Source organism: Hipposideros armiger, unplaced genomic scaffold (assembly GCF_001890085.2).
Source record: "Hipposideros armiger isolate ML-2016 unplaced genomic scaffold, ASM189008v1 scaffold_290, whole genome shotgun sequence".
Classification (NCBI taxonomy): domain Eukaryota; kingdom Metazoa; phylum Chordata; class Mammalia; order Chiroptera; family Hipposideridae; genus Hipposideros; species Hipposideros armiger.
In genome coordinates, this window is record NW_017731640.1 from 865594 (window position 1) to 882924 (window position 17331).

The 17331-nt window shown below is 50.0% G+C and overlaps 1 protein-coding gene across 8 annotated transcripts in view; it reads right to left on the reverse strand.

The window, feature by feature from the left end:
• Positions 1 to 1831: 1831 nt before the first annotated feature.
• The window catches only part of LHX2 (LIM homeobox 2), a 32108-nt gene continuing 16608 nt past the window's right edge, over positions 1832 to 17331 (reverse strand). For 4 of the 8 annotated variants that reach the window (XM_019658835.1, XM_019658836.1, XM_019658833.1 and 1 more), the window contains exons 4-5: positions 12497 to 12702; positions 1832 to 2718 (exon numbers count right to left, since the gene is read on the reverse strand). In XM_019658835.1, the coding sequence (XP_019514380.1) occupies positions 2431 to 2718; positions 12497 to 12702 (494 nt within the window). In that variant the 3' untranslated portion in view covers positions 1832 to 2430. Of the gene's footprint in view, positions 2719 to 3455; positions 3475 to 8356; positions 9506 to 10415; positions 10503 to 12496; positions 12703 to 17331 lie in introns of those variants that run through there. The other 4 variants (XM_019658837.1, XM_019658841.1, XM_019658838.1 and 1 more) reach the window with 4 other exon arrangements.

Consider the following 17331-nt stretch of genomic DNA (forward strand, 5'->3'; position numbering starts at 1 on the left):
CCTGTGTGGCTGTCCCAGGCCAGGCCCTCTGTTCGCATTCTCTCACACAGTCATCAGTGAGGTACAGATTCTACTCCCCTATTTGACAGGTAGAAAACTTGAGGCTGTTAACCCCCATGCTTGGATGTGTGACTATGAAAGTATGTGTCTGCTTGAGGTTGAGAGTTTGGGGTCTGGAGGCAGGCAGACTTGGTTCAAATCCTGCCTGACCCCAGGCAGCTTGGCTAATCTTGGGCAATTCTGAATTCATTCAGCAAACAATGTATTGATCAAAAACAGATAAAATCAACCCACGGTGCTAGAAGTCAGGTTAGGTACTACCTTGGGAGGGGTTGCCTGAGAGAGGGCCCAAGGGAGCCCCTCTGGGTGCTGTAATATCCTATATCTTGATTTGGGTGTGGTTTATGTGGGTGTGTTCATTTGGAAAAACACTAATCAAGGTGCTCATTTCACATATGTGCACTTCATGCACATTACATATCAATATCACAGTTTACAATTTACTCATCTACTATTTGCATAAAATAGCAATAACAATAGTAGGGTGTGTGTGTGTGTGTGTGTGTGTGTGTGTGTGTGTGTGTGTGTGTGAGGGGGGAGTGTGTTTAACATTTCAGAAAGTAAATCAGCCCAGGCATTAAGCGCTCAGTCTATTCCTGACACACTCCCTCCCCACGTCCTGTCCCAACCATGATGGCATAGGTAAGAGGGGAGAGCGACCCCAGTCCTAGGTTGGAATGTTCCCCTGCCCAATCTCTTCTGGCTGTTTTCTCAAAGCAGCTACGATGTGCCCTCGGGATTTTCAAATCGATGGGCCACTGGGGGGCATTTTGCTAGGTAACTGCTGGCATTCAGTGAAGCTGGTAACAGAGTACTCTGCAACAAGGCTCAGAGTGAGAAATGAGGGGTGTAAGGTGCCCAGTGGATAGACACCACACCTCATTGCACTCAGCAATGACAGGCAATGCCTGGATACATACATTCATGCTCTCTGCCTGCAATGTCCTCACATGCCATCTGTCATTCAATAAAATATACTGAGTCCCTATTATATGCCAGGCCCCCTGCTGAGCCCTTCAACACACCTTACTTTCCCTCGTTACAATTGTCCTGTAAGGGTCATTACCTTCATCTTCCAGCTGGGGAAACTGAGGCACAGAGTGGTAAAATGGCTTCTCTCAACTCACACTGCTCCACAGTAGAGACTGCAACCTCACTCCACCTGCCTCTAGACCACCACACTCTCTGGATGTCTTTTCTCTGGGTTTCTGAGGTTGCCTGAAGCTTTAGCAAAGGAACCGAATTCATTGAATGCACTTGCCCTCTTGGGAGATTTTTAAATTTTGCATCATTCATTAGGAAAACTGGGGTTTAAGCTGCCCTTTGGGGACAACATTCACTCTTCACAGGGAAAGGCCTCCCTCACTGCCTGACAGCCCCTTTCAGCCCAAAACGCAGGTGTGATGACCTTTGACATCCATCAGGCAAGTATCCGGCACAGCGTGCTTATTTAATATTGGAAAGAACAAATGAATGAATTAATGGTATTTTGTTTACATACCTTAGCACATAGCATGCTGTGTTAAGATTATCTCTTGTCTGTCTCTGCCTCCACTCTAAATTCCTCGAGACTTCATCTCTGGATCTCAACAAGCCGCTCAAAGCCTGGCACAGAAGAGGGACCCCATGAATATCATAAATAAATATTTATAAAGTATGATAAATAAAGACTATAGATAAATAAAGAAGGCCCTGGAATTTATCTCCGGGCTTCAGTAAGACTCTTAAGTCCTATGTATTTCACACACGACTAAACAACAGCAGCACCAGCTAGTTTCAATAAGTGGTTTTATTACTGGTTAGATTTTACAAATTCTGATATTCGAACAGACTTCCACCTTAAAATTCTAAAACAACGAAGCGACCGTTGGAGGGGGTTTGATTTTTCCTTTTTTTTTTTTCTTTTTTCTTTTTAGGACTATTCAAAGTAACAAACTTTTTTTTTGTTTTTTGTTTTTTACATTTTTGCTCTGGTCATAAATATACAGAGAGAAAAAGAGGGAGAGAAAAATGAACAAGTCGTCCAAAGTATGGAGATAAAACAGTATTCCTAAGGCACGTGGCAGTCTTTGAAAATACAGAAGCTCTAGCCAACTTAAATTATTTGTTGTTTTTCCTCGCTCAGTCCACAAAACTGTACAGGGACACAAATGTTGTGTTGCAGATAGATCTTCCAAGTAATTCCTCAGTCCACACCACTGCATTAGCTGGACACGCAATTATTTTCTTCCTCTGTTTCCAGGCGAGATCCTAAAATGTGGTTAGTTAGTTGCTCAAAGCCTCTATTTTAAAATACACTTGGAATTCAACTAAAGATAATTTCTTTTTTAAAGAAATTGTGGGGCAAGGGGCAGAGGGAGGCGCAAGTCATTAGAAAAGGTTGGTAAGAGTCGTTTGTGAGGGGCTGTGAGGCTCGTGGCCCTCCAGGTTGCCAGGCACAGAAGTTAAGACGGACGTCACAGTTGGCAGGGCGGGACTGGTCAAGTCCGTGAGGGTCGTGGGAGTGCTGGAGGGGCTGAGCGAGGCGTTGGAGAGCTCCGAGGCTGGCCCCGAGGGTGTTCCGGTCTGCAGGGCTGCCTCCGTGGACTTGTCTACCCCGGTGTTTTCCTGCCGTAAGAGGTTGCGCCTGAACTTGGCCCGGGCATTCTGAAACCAGACCTGTATGGGGTGAGAGGGAAGGGCTGGTTAGAGGAAGGCAGGCAGGGAGGAGAGAAGGGCTGAGCCAGCGGAGCATTTCCCGGATGGTTTAACTCAGAGATGCTAATTGGTGTTTTGCGCGCGTGCGTGTGTGTGTGTGTGTGTGTGTGTGTGTGTGTGTGTGTGTGTGGTGGGGGGCATATGAAAGAAAAGACAGGCTGACAATATTTTGTCCTTTTCTCTCATTGGCTATTACTGGGTTTCCCTTTCTGTTAGACGGTTCCAGAGCTGAGCCATCCTCTCCAATATCGTAGCCACGGGCCACATGTGGATAGTAAGCACTTGACATGTGATTAGCCCAAGTGTGGCTGGTCTGTAGACAAAAACACACAATCGATTTGACGGTTTAGTATGAACAAAAGCAAGGTAGAATATCTCAATCATAATTTTTCTGCGGGGTACATGTCGAAATGGTAATCTTTTGGATACACTGGACTGAACAAAACCTATTCTTAACATTAATTGTACCACTTTCTTTTTGCTTTCTTAACGTGGCTACTAGAAAATGTTAAATGTAAAATTACGTATGTGGTCATGCTGCATTTCTTTTGGGCAGTGCTGTTCTGGAAGACACATTCAAACCAAATCTTGATTGTTTTTCTCAGTGGTTGAGAGATTCATTTTTTTCAGTAGTCACCTTTAGGCACGCAATAGATCCCACAAGTTCTTGTTGGTACAATCCTTAAAGTGTTTCATGATCACTAAGCCTGGGAAATACTAGAATGGTGTAAAGAACACAGGAATCAGTCAATAAAGAGTTACTATGAGGAAGAAAAGGACACTTGGGGCGGCCAGTTAGCTCAGGTGGTTAGAGTGCAGGCGCCTAGCACCAAAGTTGCCGGTTCAATTCCCACATGGGCCAAGGAGCTGCGCCCTCCACAACTAGATTGAAGACAACGACTTGACTTGAAGCTGGTGGGTCCTGGAAAAACACACTGTTCCCCAATAAAATTTATTTTAAAAAGAAAGAAGAAAAGGACACTGATCCCACTCCCCACCATCAGCTGGAGGTGTCTGGTACCCTGGACCACTGGGTTTCGGGTCTCAGGGCCAGGTGGGCAGAGTGGAAGCAGCTGCCAGAGTAGAGCAAGGCCAAGGAGGCTGTGCCCTGCAGATTTCCCGTCCCAACCTGCCACGCTCCAGTATTGTTGTTTAGGGAGGTGGGATGGCTTGCACAGTTGGAACTGAACTTGGTATGAAGAGAATACCACAGAGGCAGAATAAGGATTTACTTTCATTATTCCTGTGGCGCAGATACACATGCATCCACACCCACACCTTTGCACACGAGCTTTTACACACTCATGAAGACGAACGTAGAAATTCATCTACACAACCCCCCTCCCCAGGAGGCCCTCCCATCTAACTGCACAGAGAGATCTGGCTGTACCCAGGGCTCCTTGAAGTACTTTGGGAAAGGCCTAAGAAATCTAGGGCACTGTGGGGGGTGGGGGTGGGAATGGGGGGCTGTATCTCCCAAAGAAAGGGGCCCGAAAGGCAGGGCCCCCTCACTTCCCTTTGCGTGAGGAAAACACCCGCCAGAAGCCTCCCCATAAAACGCAGGGCCTTGGGGGATTCTGCAGATTCTCGGGTGTCCAGTTGCGCATTTCCAGATGTGCCTGCATCTGCCTGTCTTTCCAGTGTCTCAGACAGGGCTGGGAAGGGCCAACGCCTGGCCCACCCCTCCCCTGGGGACCACCCCAACTACTGGGGCCTGTGGCTTCACACCGCCTTTTTGGTGGCCTGATACACTTTGGGCTCAATTAAAAGCACAGCCGCGAGAATCCCGGAGTGAGAACGGAGACACGGACCCTGTGAAGCCAGGAAACAAAGCTCTCTCCCCAGCACACTGGATCTTCCCAGGCAGAAAGCACATTTTTTTCCCTGGCCTTGTGCCCAGAGCAAGCCCATCACCTCTTCTGGAGGCTTGCAAATAAGCCCAGTGCTTCTAAGCCATCCTCCGCGTGCTCTTCTTGGGGTAGAGGGTCCTTCCCTGTCCAGCCTGCAGACATCTACAGGGGTGAGACTGTGTCCGGCTGGACCGGGGAATGGCTGATGGAGAAAATGGATGGAGAAAGCCTCAGAGGCCCTCAGAGAGAGGAGGTGACTTCCCCAGTTTTATGGCAGGTCGGATGAGGAAAGCTGGAACCTTGGTGCTATCCTTTGCCACTCTCCTGGCCTGTGTGTCTGTCTGTCCAAGCTGCAGCTGGAGCGGGGAGCTCCGGGGGTGGCGCATGGCTCTTGGGTCCGAGGCCCCAAGCCCTTGGGAAGGACTGGAACGGGTTAGCGGCCAGCTGTTTGCTCTTTCTCCATTGTTGCCCCTAACAGTGGTTTGTAAACAATGACACCATCTTCCACAAGTGCCTCTCTGCTTTACTGGGTCTGAGGTGCTGGGAATCTGGTGGATGAAAATCAACAACTCAACTGAAAGGCAGCTGCTATGGGGTTTTGGGTTGGGTTTGTTTTTCACCTGAAGCAGGGCTTCACCAGAATTCTCTCCCACGTATTTCAAAAAGTCCCCTCCTGGGTGGTTGTTGGGACAGGGACCCTGTCTGAGTCATCTTCATGACCCTGGGGACATGGCACAGGGACCAGCAAACGTTAAGAATGAGTAATATGCATTGAGTTAATAGTAATAATAGCACGGCATTTAGGGACTCTCACTATAGTGCCAAGCATCACGCCACCCTCTAACATGCACAGTCACAGGTAATCTCCACGATTAATAAGCCAAGTAGGGGGTACTAGCATTATCACCATTTTATAGATTTAAAGTCAGAGAGGCTCAGAGAGATGAAGTCATTTGCCCAAGGTCACACAGAGGCCAAACTGAGATTGGAAATCAGGAATCTAGGGTTATCTGCCATAAAAAGTCCATGTTCTCCCTACCACATGTTCCTGAGTGAGTCAGCAAGTGAAGGAATGAATGAACAAACAGAAAAGTAACTGTGCAGTGAAAACAGCACTGGATGTAGCTACCAGTTCCGGTTCTGCTCCTGACCAGCCAAGGGACATTGGGCGAGCCCCTTACCTCTCGGCCTGCCTTGGTTTCCCCACTTGTACAATAAGAGTGCTGGACCACACCACACGATCTCTATTGCCTCTTGGGGTTCTGACAGGCTGGGATTCTAAGGCAGCTGCAGTAAGGGAGGAGGTGATCTGATCTCCCCACCCATCTTCTGAAACCAACAGCCCTCTGTCTTCACTTGCGGGGAGGACCTAGCCTGATGCACAGGGCATCCCCAGTAAGTCCTAAGTGAATAAGGAAGCCCACATTGCTATGTGTCCCGTCCTCAGGCACCAACTGGCCCTGCAGTTTCTTTCGTCTCACAAACCCCCTCCAGGATTCTTTCATCAAGGTGCCCCGGAGGGTCAGTGGGAAACCCACTTTACCCTACAAATCCCCTCCTGGGTCATTGAGAAAACCAGACAAAAGAAAAGAGGTTCATGCCCAAAGATGTCCATTTGTGTCATTTTATATATATATATATATATATATATATATATATGTATACATATAACATCAAACTAATGGCTGCATCCAAAGTATCCGACCAGATGGGGCAAGTGGAAGTCATGACACAGCCACTCCACCCAGGCAAAGAGGAAACGTCTTACGACAAATGTTATGTGAGGAAAAAAGAATTTAAAAAATTATTTTCTGTGGTGTTGAACTTCATAACAAAAATAATGACAAATATTATTCACTCACTATGTGCTAGGCATTGTCTGAGCAGAGTTCTAAGCATTTTACACATATTAAGTCACAACAGTGCTTTATAAGGAGGCACTAATATTATTGTCAGGTGAGGAGACTGAGGCATGGAGCCCAACCAAAGAGGCGGAGCTGAGATGTGAATGCCGGCAGGCTGGGTCCATGCCCTCACTCACTACTTAACCTCTAAACTGCAAACCTGGGTTACTGGTTTCCTGTGCTCTTATATGGGTGATTTTTCCCCTTATTTGTCTAACCTGTCTGTATGGTGGTTCTATCATTTTATAAAAATTTAAAAGGCTTTAAGAAACCAAATAATAAGCACTGGACTGGACATCATGAATCCCTGGTTTTAGCCCCAGGACTACAATTACTTTGCTGTGGGGCCTTGGGTGAGTCACTCCACCTTTCTGAGCTTTGGTTTCCTCTCTTCTAAAATGAGAGATTCAGGTCAAATCACCTATGAAACTCCATCCAGCATCGACCATCGGTGACGAGATCAAATACTCCCTACAGCTCTGTGCAAACGACAGGCAGAACAATGCTCACTCTCCCCATTTTACAGGTCGAGAAGCTGAGGCTCAAAGAACTAAAGTGACTGGTCCTAGTTTAAACCTCACCTCCTCAGGGAAGCTACCCCCCTTACCGAGTCAGGCCACTGTGTTCTATGCTCTCATTGCAGCCCTGTGGTTTTCCTTCCCAGCATTACTGTTTTATTTTCTTCAAGAGATAAACAAGGGTCTGTGGCCACGTAAATTTGGAAAATGTTAGAGTAGACCAAGTTGACTCTCTTCAAGATTTCTCAATGCCTGTATTAATGCTGACATGCTCTGATCTCCAAGACAAAGACATAGTCAACCTGTAGCATTTCCCAAACTTATTTGGTCCTGATATCATTTTAAAAATATTTTTATTATGAGATTTCATACATAGAGAAAAATACAGAGATTAATCCTATCACCGTGTTAATTATTTCCCCAACACCTTGTTGCACCTGTGTCTCCCCTCTGCAGTGTACGTGCCAACAGGGCCTGTTCATGATCTGGGTCACTGCTGAATCTTTGGTACCTCCCACCCCACCCAGAATGTGGCAGAAGGCCAGTGCGTTTGTTGAATAAGCGAGTGAACAGAGGAAAGCTAGTGTTCTCAGCTCCTGAGTTCTCACACAGATTAATGATGACTAACTCATCATCTGAAGAATGTTTTTAAACTGTCGGTGGTTAAAATGTATTTCCTTTCAAACGCACACCAGGAACCTCTAAGGAGACCTTCACCCATCCAATTCAATCAGCTCACCAACCCACTCCCCAAGCCCAGGACATCTTCACATTCTGCCTGTCTGGCTCTACCCCAAAAAGGAAGAGAGAGGACTCAGAGAGGCATGGTGTACTGAGGAACAGCCTCCCAACATGTGCAAAGCTCAATATCTTAATGCACCTCTGTCCAAGGGGCCATTCTCTCTCCTGGTCACCTTGCTCACTGGTGGATAGTCAGTATTGTGGTTGTCGTGCTGCTGAAGAGGACAAATTTGAGCACTTTTACACACACGTGGGGCTTTACAACAGGATTCCCGCTCTCCTGCCAAGACATGGCGTCTCTGACCCACTCCTTCCCTCTCCCCCATCTGTCCTGCTGCCTTCTGCAGTGAGGTCCAAGGTGGGGGGAGCACATCCATGCACTGTGCTCTCTTGAAAAGAGCCATGGAATCAGACCCATCTAGGCGTGACTCTGGCTTCATCACTCACTAGCTGTGAGACTCAGAGCGAGGGTCCTGGCCTCTCTGAACTTCAGTTTCCTCATCAGCAAAATGAAGATAATTACATTTTTTAAATGTGTACAAAAGAGGTTGGTAGACTGAACCCTGCTATGTAAATGAGTGTAAAATTGACGTACATTGAGCCCCTCGTATATACTTTATAAATTACACTTTATCTCATTTACTCCTTGCAACCACCTAGTGAAGTATTGTTATCACCTCCATCACCACCGAGGCTTAGAGAGGTGAGGTCACTTGCTCAGGATCACTCAGAGGGTAAGTGGGAGAGCTGAGTCTGGACCTCACATCAGCTGACTCCAAATTCCTGCAGAGAGACTGTATTTCAGGACTAGCAAGTAGGTGATACCTCTGCATAACACATTCAGTAATAACTTGGAACCCCCTACACACACACACACACACACACACACACACACACACACACCCCTACATCATCTACCCTGGGAAGCACCTTCAACCTGCTTCCGCCATTTACTTTCTGAAGGGTTGAGATGGACCACAACCTGCAGGGGGCACCCAAGCGATGAGGAACCATTTCACCAGCACTTACTTGGTACCACGCTGGAGCCTTCCCATTCATTGTCTCAATCCCCAGGAATCCTCAAGGTACAAACTATTATTATCTCCATTTCATAGATAAGGAATTGGAGCCAGAGAGGAAAAGTTAAAGCGCCCCGATCACACTGCTGGTAAGTCAGAAAGGATTTGAACCAAGCAGTTCCTTTCCAAATCCACGCCACCAGCTGCCTCACCCAAATCTGCTCCCAGTCCTTCTCCTCCAGCTGGCCCATCGGCAGTCAGGCCGCCTGGGAGACAGCCCCACCCATCCAATGCCTGGCTCCTGTAACCTCAAGCAAATCAACTTCACCTCACTAGGTCTTAAGCTTTTCATCTATAAAATGGGCAGGGAAATATTAAGGTAAGGTAGATGAGTGGCTAGAAAGATAATGCTTTGCAAACTACTATGTAATCATGAGAGCAGCTGTGCTGTTAGGCAATTCAGCAGGAGGCTTGGGGGCTTGGGGGAGGGAGAAAGTGGTCTGGTATGCCTTACAGGTATGACCGCTCCCACCCCCAACAACATACAGGCCCTAAATGATACTCACACTCAGAGGCAGTCACTGCTGGGTTGGCTTAGAGGAGAAAGAACAATGCCCATTGATCAGATGGGACTGGATTTGGATCCAGCTGGGCTACTTCCTAGCAAAAGTGTGACTTGGGGCAAGTGGAAATCATCTGGGCCTCAACGTTCTCAACTGTACAGTGGGGGAGGAGCAATCATGATATCAGACAGTGAGGACTCAATGAGCAAATATATTTCACAGGCCTTTCAAAGTGCCTGACGCGTAGTAGAGCACATAAATATTTATTGATTAGTAGACACACAATAACTGTCAGTGTTTTGCTCCCTCAACTAATCCCGTGGCCCTGGCTTTTCTGAGTCCCCATGGTGGAGGGGGCACGCATGTGTGAGTGGCCCTGGCTCAGGATTCTAGGGGAGATGGGGACAGGGCAAGCATTCACCCAGGTTCCTCAGGTGAGCCTTTCTTCACACATAGGATAGTTGATCCCTCCCCTGATCTCTCACAGAAACCCTCCCCCCGCACCCCCCCCGCGCCACACACACACCACCCATCAAACTACGGGAAACAGATTGTGGGGCTGTCTCTAAACCTCATAGTTGAATTTCTTCAGGACCAGGACTGTGGTTCATTCGTCTCTGTGTCCCCAGGGCCTGGTGCCAATAGACATTTGGTCAGGTGAAAGAATGACAGAGAACTATGCTGGAAATCTGATTTGCTACTAAGTCAGGTAACCAAGCCTCCTGCCTCACCAGTGCCAACAGAGACTGCCTTCTCCCTCCGAATTTATACTCAGCTAGGGGCACTTACTCCATCTCACTTAATCTGGAGAACTGGAAGTGTGCCCTTATGGTGCCCATTTTACAGATGAGAAAGCTATGGCTCAGAGAGGGTAACTAAGTTGTCCAAGATACACAGCCAGTGAGTAGAGGAGAACGGAATTCAGGTCTTCCTGAACCCAGCTCTGCCTGACTTCAAATCCCCGCTTCTGCCCCTGCCTGCTCCCCGGGCTTGACTCAGAACCGCCCCACCAACACACCATAAGGGCATCTCGATAGGGGAAGGGACAAAGTTTCCTACTAACCAGAGAAAAGGCGGCAGTCGAGGATCCTCAGTCCAAAATCGCCCAGGGCTGAGGAGCAAAAGGGATGCCAAGAAAAGTTCCCCCGACCTAACACCAAGAAGGTAAAGTCCAAAGGGAAATGAATGAGGGGGATCTGAGACCAGGACGGGCGCATCAACGTCCTGTCCCTGCTCTAGCCCAGGCCAGAGGGACCCACAGGCAAAATAGACCCAAACCAGAGTGGAAGGGCCCGCGCCAAGCGCTGCGGTGTGGGGGCGGGCCCAGAGAGGCGCATCAGGACCCCATTGGCCAGCCCTCTTCTCCCTCGCTTTGTCACCGAGCCCGCCGGAGACCAAGCTGCCCCAGACTCCCTCGCGATGCCCAGGGGTTCTTGCAGGGGGGCCAAACTGGCCTGTGAGCCCAGACTCCCGGCTCCCCATTACTGCCGTCACCCCCACAATGCTTGCTTTCTTTTTTGTTTTTCCTGACAGATTGACAGGGAAACTTAGGGCGGCTGCTCTGCCCTCCTTGACCACCAACACCACCCTCATTGCTTTGGTGTAGCCTCCTTGCCCGAGGCCGTCAATCCCCCACACCTGGGTCTGGAAGGTGGGTCAGACTGGCTTGGATTAGAATCCCAGCACCTCCCCTCCTGTTGTGAGACCACAGTCAAATCACTTCACCTGTCAATTCTCTTACCCGAAAATGTGCTTTGCTATCCCTATGACCACACGTTCTGAGGAATAAATTGGTTAGACTTGCTATAAAGGGACATATCCTCCCACCTCATCATTGTATGAATGGGGACACCGAAGTCCAGAGACCAGAATAATCTTTTATACTAGTTAATATCAGTTCGTTGATTACTCTAGTTAATGTTGGGATGGCCGGTTAGCTCAGGTGGTTAGAGCTTAGGGCACAGTGCTCATAACACCAAGGTTGCCGGTTTGATTCCCACATGGACCACTGAGGTGCGCCCTCCACAATTAGATTGAAAACAACTACTTGACTTGGAGCTGATGGGTCCTGGAAAAACACACTGTTCCCCAATAATCCCCAATAAAAAAATATTTTTAAAAAATCTAGTTAATGTTATTCTTAGCTCCCACCCACTGGGCAGTTAAGTGTCAGTCACTGTGGTAGACACTTAACATCATCTCAATGGCTCTACCAATAAGCCTGCAGCATAATTTTTGTGTCCATTTCACATATGAAGAAACTGAGGCTCAAACGAGTTAAGTGACTTGCCCAGTAAGTTAAAGGAGTTGAAGAGTTGAGAAGTGGTGGCCCAAAGCTCTGCCATGAGTTAGGGTTGTGCAGGAACCTAGGACTCCCCAAACTGGAGTTTTGAAAATCTTTGGGGTGATGAACAGACCCTTAAGAAATCTGGTGAAACCATTGGATTGTCTCTATCAGGAAAGCACCCTCATAGACAAGTGCAATCCTGCTCAGTTTCAGAGGTGCTCATGGACTTCCTCCAGCCCCCTGCAGGCAGACCCCAGAAAGCCCCCTGGCCCACCCAGGGGATCTGCCCACATGCACCCCCTTCACCAAGCCTCGCTTCTGGAAGAGTCTGAGAAACAACAAAGAGACAGTAGAAAAATCTAGAGAGAGACCAAAAGAAAGAGACAAACCAGAGAAAGCAAGTGAGGAACAAGAAGCAAAAGGAACCAATGACTAGCAGCAGTTGCCTTGGATGGGCGTCCTGGGATGTGGGGCTGAGGTGGGGGGGGGCTCTGGATTTATCTGAAATGCTTGAACCTTTTACAGTATGAACATATCTGAGTGTCACCTGAGTAATAAGTAGCAACTAACAGTTGTTTACTAGAAAGAGAGACTGAGTGTGGAGACAAAGAGGACAGAGAGATACACAAAACAAAAAATGAGAGACAAAAACTGAAGGAGAGAAAAAAATGTAAAGCTGGGAAAAAAAAGACTGAAATACGGATAGAGACCACTGAAGAGATGGAGAAAGAGAAAGGTAAACAAAGAGAAAGGCAGAGGGCAGAGGGTCCTCTCAAGCCCTACCGCCCGCTATGGGGTTCTGCCTCAGTCCCTAGCTGCCGCGGGTGCCCCCACCCCTTGCCCCGACCCCAGCTGACCTGGAGGACCCGCTTGGTGAGGCCCGTCTTTTGCGCGAGCTGCTTCAAGTCCTTGGCGTCGGGGTTGTGGTTAATGGCAAAGTAAGACTTCATGGTCCGAAGCTGGTGGTGCTTGAAGGAGGTGCGCATGCGCTTCGTCTTCTGGCTGCTAGGGTACGGCTGGTCGCGGTCCAGGTGCTCCGCGTCGTTCTCGTTGCAGCTCAACGCTGGGGAGGGGACGCAGAGGCAGCAGGTGAACCTCCTGACCTGCCCCCCACACACACACTGCCTAGTCCACACCTGCCCCACCCGCCACCAACTGTTTCTAGCCTACGGACCACACTGCGTGTGCCGCACCACGCTGAGATAGCGATATTATCCCCATTTTAAAGATTTACAGGGTAATTTGAGACCTGGGGAGAGTGACCTGCCCAGGGTCACTCAGCTAGGAAATGGTGGATTCAAACCCAGCTCTAGAAGAATCCAAAACCCATTCTGAGCCACCATGTTACAATAATCATAAAATGAATAACAACAACGACAGCAACTGTATATCTTGTTGATGGCTTATTTGACTCCAGATGATGTGCTAAAGGGCTTTACGGGGACATTTTCATTGAATCCTCAAAACAGCCCTATGAGTCAGGTAGTGTTTTCGCCTTTTTTACTGACGTTAAAACTGAAGTTCAGAAGGGGAAGTCCCTTGACTGAGGACTCGGCAGCGCAGGGACTCGGGGGCCCACACTCGTCCCGTTTCCCCCTGCACTCCCTAAGAAGGGGGCAGCCGCGGGTCTTCCCCAACAGTGTCTGGCGCCGGCACCTGGAAGCCGCTGGCTGACATCTCTCCCCTTACTTTCATTTCTCCCTTATCAGTTCCCACACCCAAAAGTACAGTACGACCCCTGGGCCTGCCTCGGGCACTGGGCTGAAGGTCAAAAATTGTATTTTGTAGTTTAATCTTCACCGCTGCCCTGTGAAGCAGTTTCCCAGTTTTACAAATAGGGTGAACGAGGCAGGAAAGTTAAGCAAACTTCAGAAATCTCACAGAGTGGCAGGGTTCTAACTGGGAAAGGAAAAGAAGTTGGAGGAAGAAGTAAGCATGTATTTGACACCTAGGGTACGCCTTTGGGTGGCCAGTGCTATTCATCCCACTTTACAGATGAGAAAACTAACACGAAGGGAAATGAAGCCACGTGCACATGGCCATACCACTGGTAACAGCTGAGCCTAGATTCATCACTGGAGTCCTTGTCTTTTCTTTCCACTAGATCACAAAGGCCCGCAAAGATGAAGCACGACTCTTTGGGGAACCCGTCCCCATCCAGAAGGAGCCCAGCTGGGGCCTGGCTGCCAATGCCTGGAAGACACTGAGAGTGGGGGACAAGGGTGGGAACCTTGGGCCTCAGAAAGTTGCTTGGCAACCTGGCAGATGATTGGGACACACAGGAGCCCTCTCCAAGATCCCCTCGTCACATCCCAAGCCATTACACACGTAAGGTCTCACTTTGGGGAAAGCCTCATAGGAGATTAATTCAGTCCCCCCGAAAGTGGGCAACTGGGAATATATCTCGTGCCTCATCATATGCCCACAATAGAACTGCCAGAATTAGCAAATAAAAATACAGGTTGCCCAGTTAAATTTGAATTTCAGATCATCAATGAAAAATTGTTTAGTCTAAGTATGCCTCAAATATTGCACGGGACATACCTACACTAAACATGTATTTGTTGTTTACCTAAAATTCAAATAATGCATGGTATACACTTATACTAAAAAAAAATTCATTGTTTATTTAAAATTCAAATATTGCACAGGATACCCTTACAGTAAAGATTTATTTGTTGTTTACCCAAAATTCAAATTTCACAGAGCATCCTGCATTTTATCTGGCGACACTATCTCTAAAGTACTCCTGCTCTCCTGGTGACCTCCTCCCCGGCCCAGGTGGGAGTAGCCCCTTGTAGAAAGAATTTGCAAGATGCAGGTCTTGTCCCTAAACTTGGAGTGGTTGGCAAAAGGCTACACCCCCTCGGGCCCCTTCCCACGGGCACCCAGATGCCCAAGTCCCCCACCCGGACTAGTCCCACGGACAGCACCCAAAGTGAAGAACTGGGGTCCAGCAATTTAAAGGGGATCAGAAAATGACTCCAACTGGGATCCAAGGAAACTGCCCTGCCCCCTCTTCAGGAGAGCAACCCTCTTCCTGCCCTCAGTCCCCAGCTCCATGAGGGGTGGGACAGGCCTCCCCACAGGGGATCTCTGGGCCCATCCCTCCGCCCAGCCCCCGCCTGGGCCTTGCTGCTGTTAATGAGCTCCATGGGGACCCCGACGCCCCGTGCACCCAAGGGACGTGCCCCAGAGCAGCCTAGATGGGGGGAGGTTGTTCGGGGGAGGGAGACAGAAAGAGGAGAAAGAGACAGGGGTAGAAAGACCAAGAGAATGAAAGGGGAAAAAAGGAGCGCGGGTAGAGAGGGAAGATGGGTAGAGGTTGGAGGAGGAGATGAGAGACAGAGGAAAAGAAGGCAGTGGAGACGGAGAGAACCAGAGAGAGACAGCTACGAAGACAGAAAGAAATCTGCACAGACACAGCGCAAGCCTGAGGGGACAGAGAGGCCCGGAAATAGGGGGGAATGTGTGGTGGAGGGTCCAGGTTACTGAACTGAATCCCGGGTCTCAAGGAGACCGAGTGTCCCTGTGGGGAGGCCTATTCTGAAACCGTTACTGGCCGGGGGTGGTGAAAAAGTGAAAAGGAGGGAAAGGGGGGAAAGAGCCGGCCCAAGGTAGGGAGGTTGAGGCCCGCCCGCAGCTGGGGCAGGGGGCTGCGCTGGGGGAACAAGGAGGCGGGGGAATTAGCAGTTAGGCCCAGATTTGGCCAGTGCCCCGGGCCCCCGCACTCCCGCCCCAACGCCCGGGGCCGGGTCGAGATTCCCCAGGATCGGATCCGGGGAGGAGCGAGGGGCCGAGGGGAGGGGGAGGACCAGGCTTTCTCTCTCCTTTTTTTTTTTTCCTCTCAATTAGGCCGATTCAATGGAGCTAAAGAGCTCGTAAAATCATGAATAATTTACTCGTGATCTGTTATTAACCCATCGGGTTTCGAGCTCTTGTCGCTGGGACTGAACCTGTAATCAAATCTGACTTCGCCTCATTTTACTAAAGACGAGATTGTAGGTTCAATTGTCTAAATAATGGATTGGAATCAAATCAGTAATTACGCCGCCAGGCACACACACACAAAAAGCTGGGGTTGAGGGAGGCCCGGGCGTCCGGCAGGTCCGCGCGCGACTCCCGCGGCCGTGGCGCGCAAACCCCGGTGCAAAGTGCGCGGCGCGGGCCCCTCGCCGGCTCCGGCCGGCTTGCCCGCACCCCTGCCCGCGGGCAGCGCCACTCCGGGTTTGGGGGAGGTTTCCGTTCCAACTCCGGGACCCGGGCTGCGTTCTCGGACCAAAGGGACAGCCAGAAGAGGGCCGCGGTGGCCACCGCCCCGGAAGGACTTTCCGACCTGCGGCCCCGCGGCTCCGGCTGCCCTTCCCTAAACCGCGGCGGACCCGGCGCACCGACGGCGCTCCCTCTCCACCCTGCCCGAGCCCACCGCCCTTTAATAAGAGAGGTCCTCCACCGCACTGTCCGCCAGAGCGATGGGCTTTGCAGGAGTCGGTGTGGCTGGGTCCCCGGGTGCGGGACACTCGCACAAACAAGCTCGTGTACTCACAGTCTGAAACACACACAGACATTTGCCGGTGCACACCGCTCGCAGTCGCACCCTCCAAGTCCCCCCCCCCATTTCTAGCTCCCGCCGCCCCAAGGCCCACACGGCGGCCATTTCTCTCCTGTCGGTTCGAGAAGAGAAGGAGGAGGGCAGAAGCCAGACAAGGGGCGGCCTGGCCAGGCGATGTGGCCAGAAAGGCACTCTCTTTTCCCAGCCTAGTCCCGGGAGCCCCGAATAAGCGAGCCGCACGGCCACGGCCGAGGAGCTGCGCGCCGTTTATACCAGTGCAGGAAGCCCGGGCCAAGCCGGGCCAGAGACGCGCACACGGGGAGAGAGAGAGAAAGAGGGGAACAGAGAAACAGAGAGACATATGCAGAGAGAGATCGTGACCGAGGAAGCCAAAAGAAAGAAGAGAGAGGGGCCAAAGCGAAAAGGAGATGACACGAGGGGGATATGTCTTATAGAGGTGCCAGCTTCCCTGAAACGCAGCCTCCATCCACATCTCCTTACTTGCTGTGGTGCGGCCTTGCCAGGGAAGGTGGTGGAACAGCAAAAAAGCACAAATAAATCTTTGAACCTTCTACCTTTCAATTCCAAACCCGGTTGTGATCCTGTCTGCCCGGGAAAACACAATCCCGCCCCACACCCTCCATGTGCCCAGCGCCTGCTGCTTCGTACTAAAGGCCGACCCTACTTGATAAATAGACGTGGCTTTGTCTGGGAGACCTGGTCCGGACTCCCGTTTATTCTATTTTCAGAGTGATGGGAGATGAGAGATGGAAGTTCTGGAGACTGATATCTCTGGTTGAGACTTCCACAAACCTATAAACAGCTGGCGTGGACCTGTCTGCCGCCACTTCGCCGTCTACCAGACTCGGGGCTGTACATTCCTCCCGGCTCGGCACACTGAGACACACACGCCCCACGATCTTCCAACAAGCAATTTCGTTGCAGCGAATAGGGGAACCGCACCCGCCCCCAGCCAGCTCAGATTTTTAAAGATCAAAATAACCCTAACTTCTTCCCCACCGCTGCCCTCACCCCCACGGTCCTGGGTTTGTTTTGCTTTTTGTTTTGTTTCCACGTGTGCATTAGACTAAGGGGAAAAGGAGGAAGAAAACAAAACCTTTGAATCCGATTCTGTCGCAA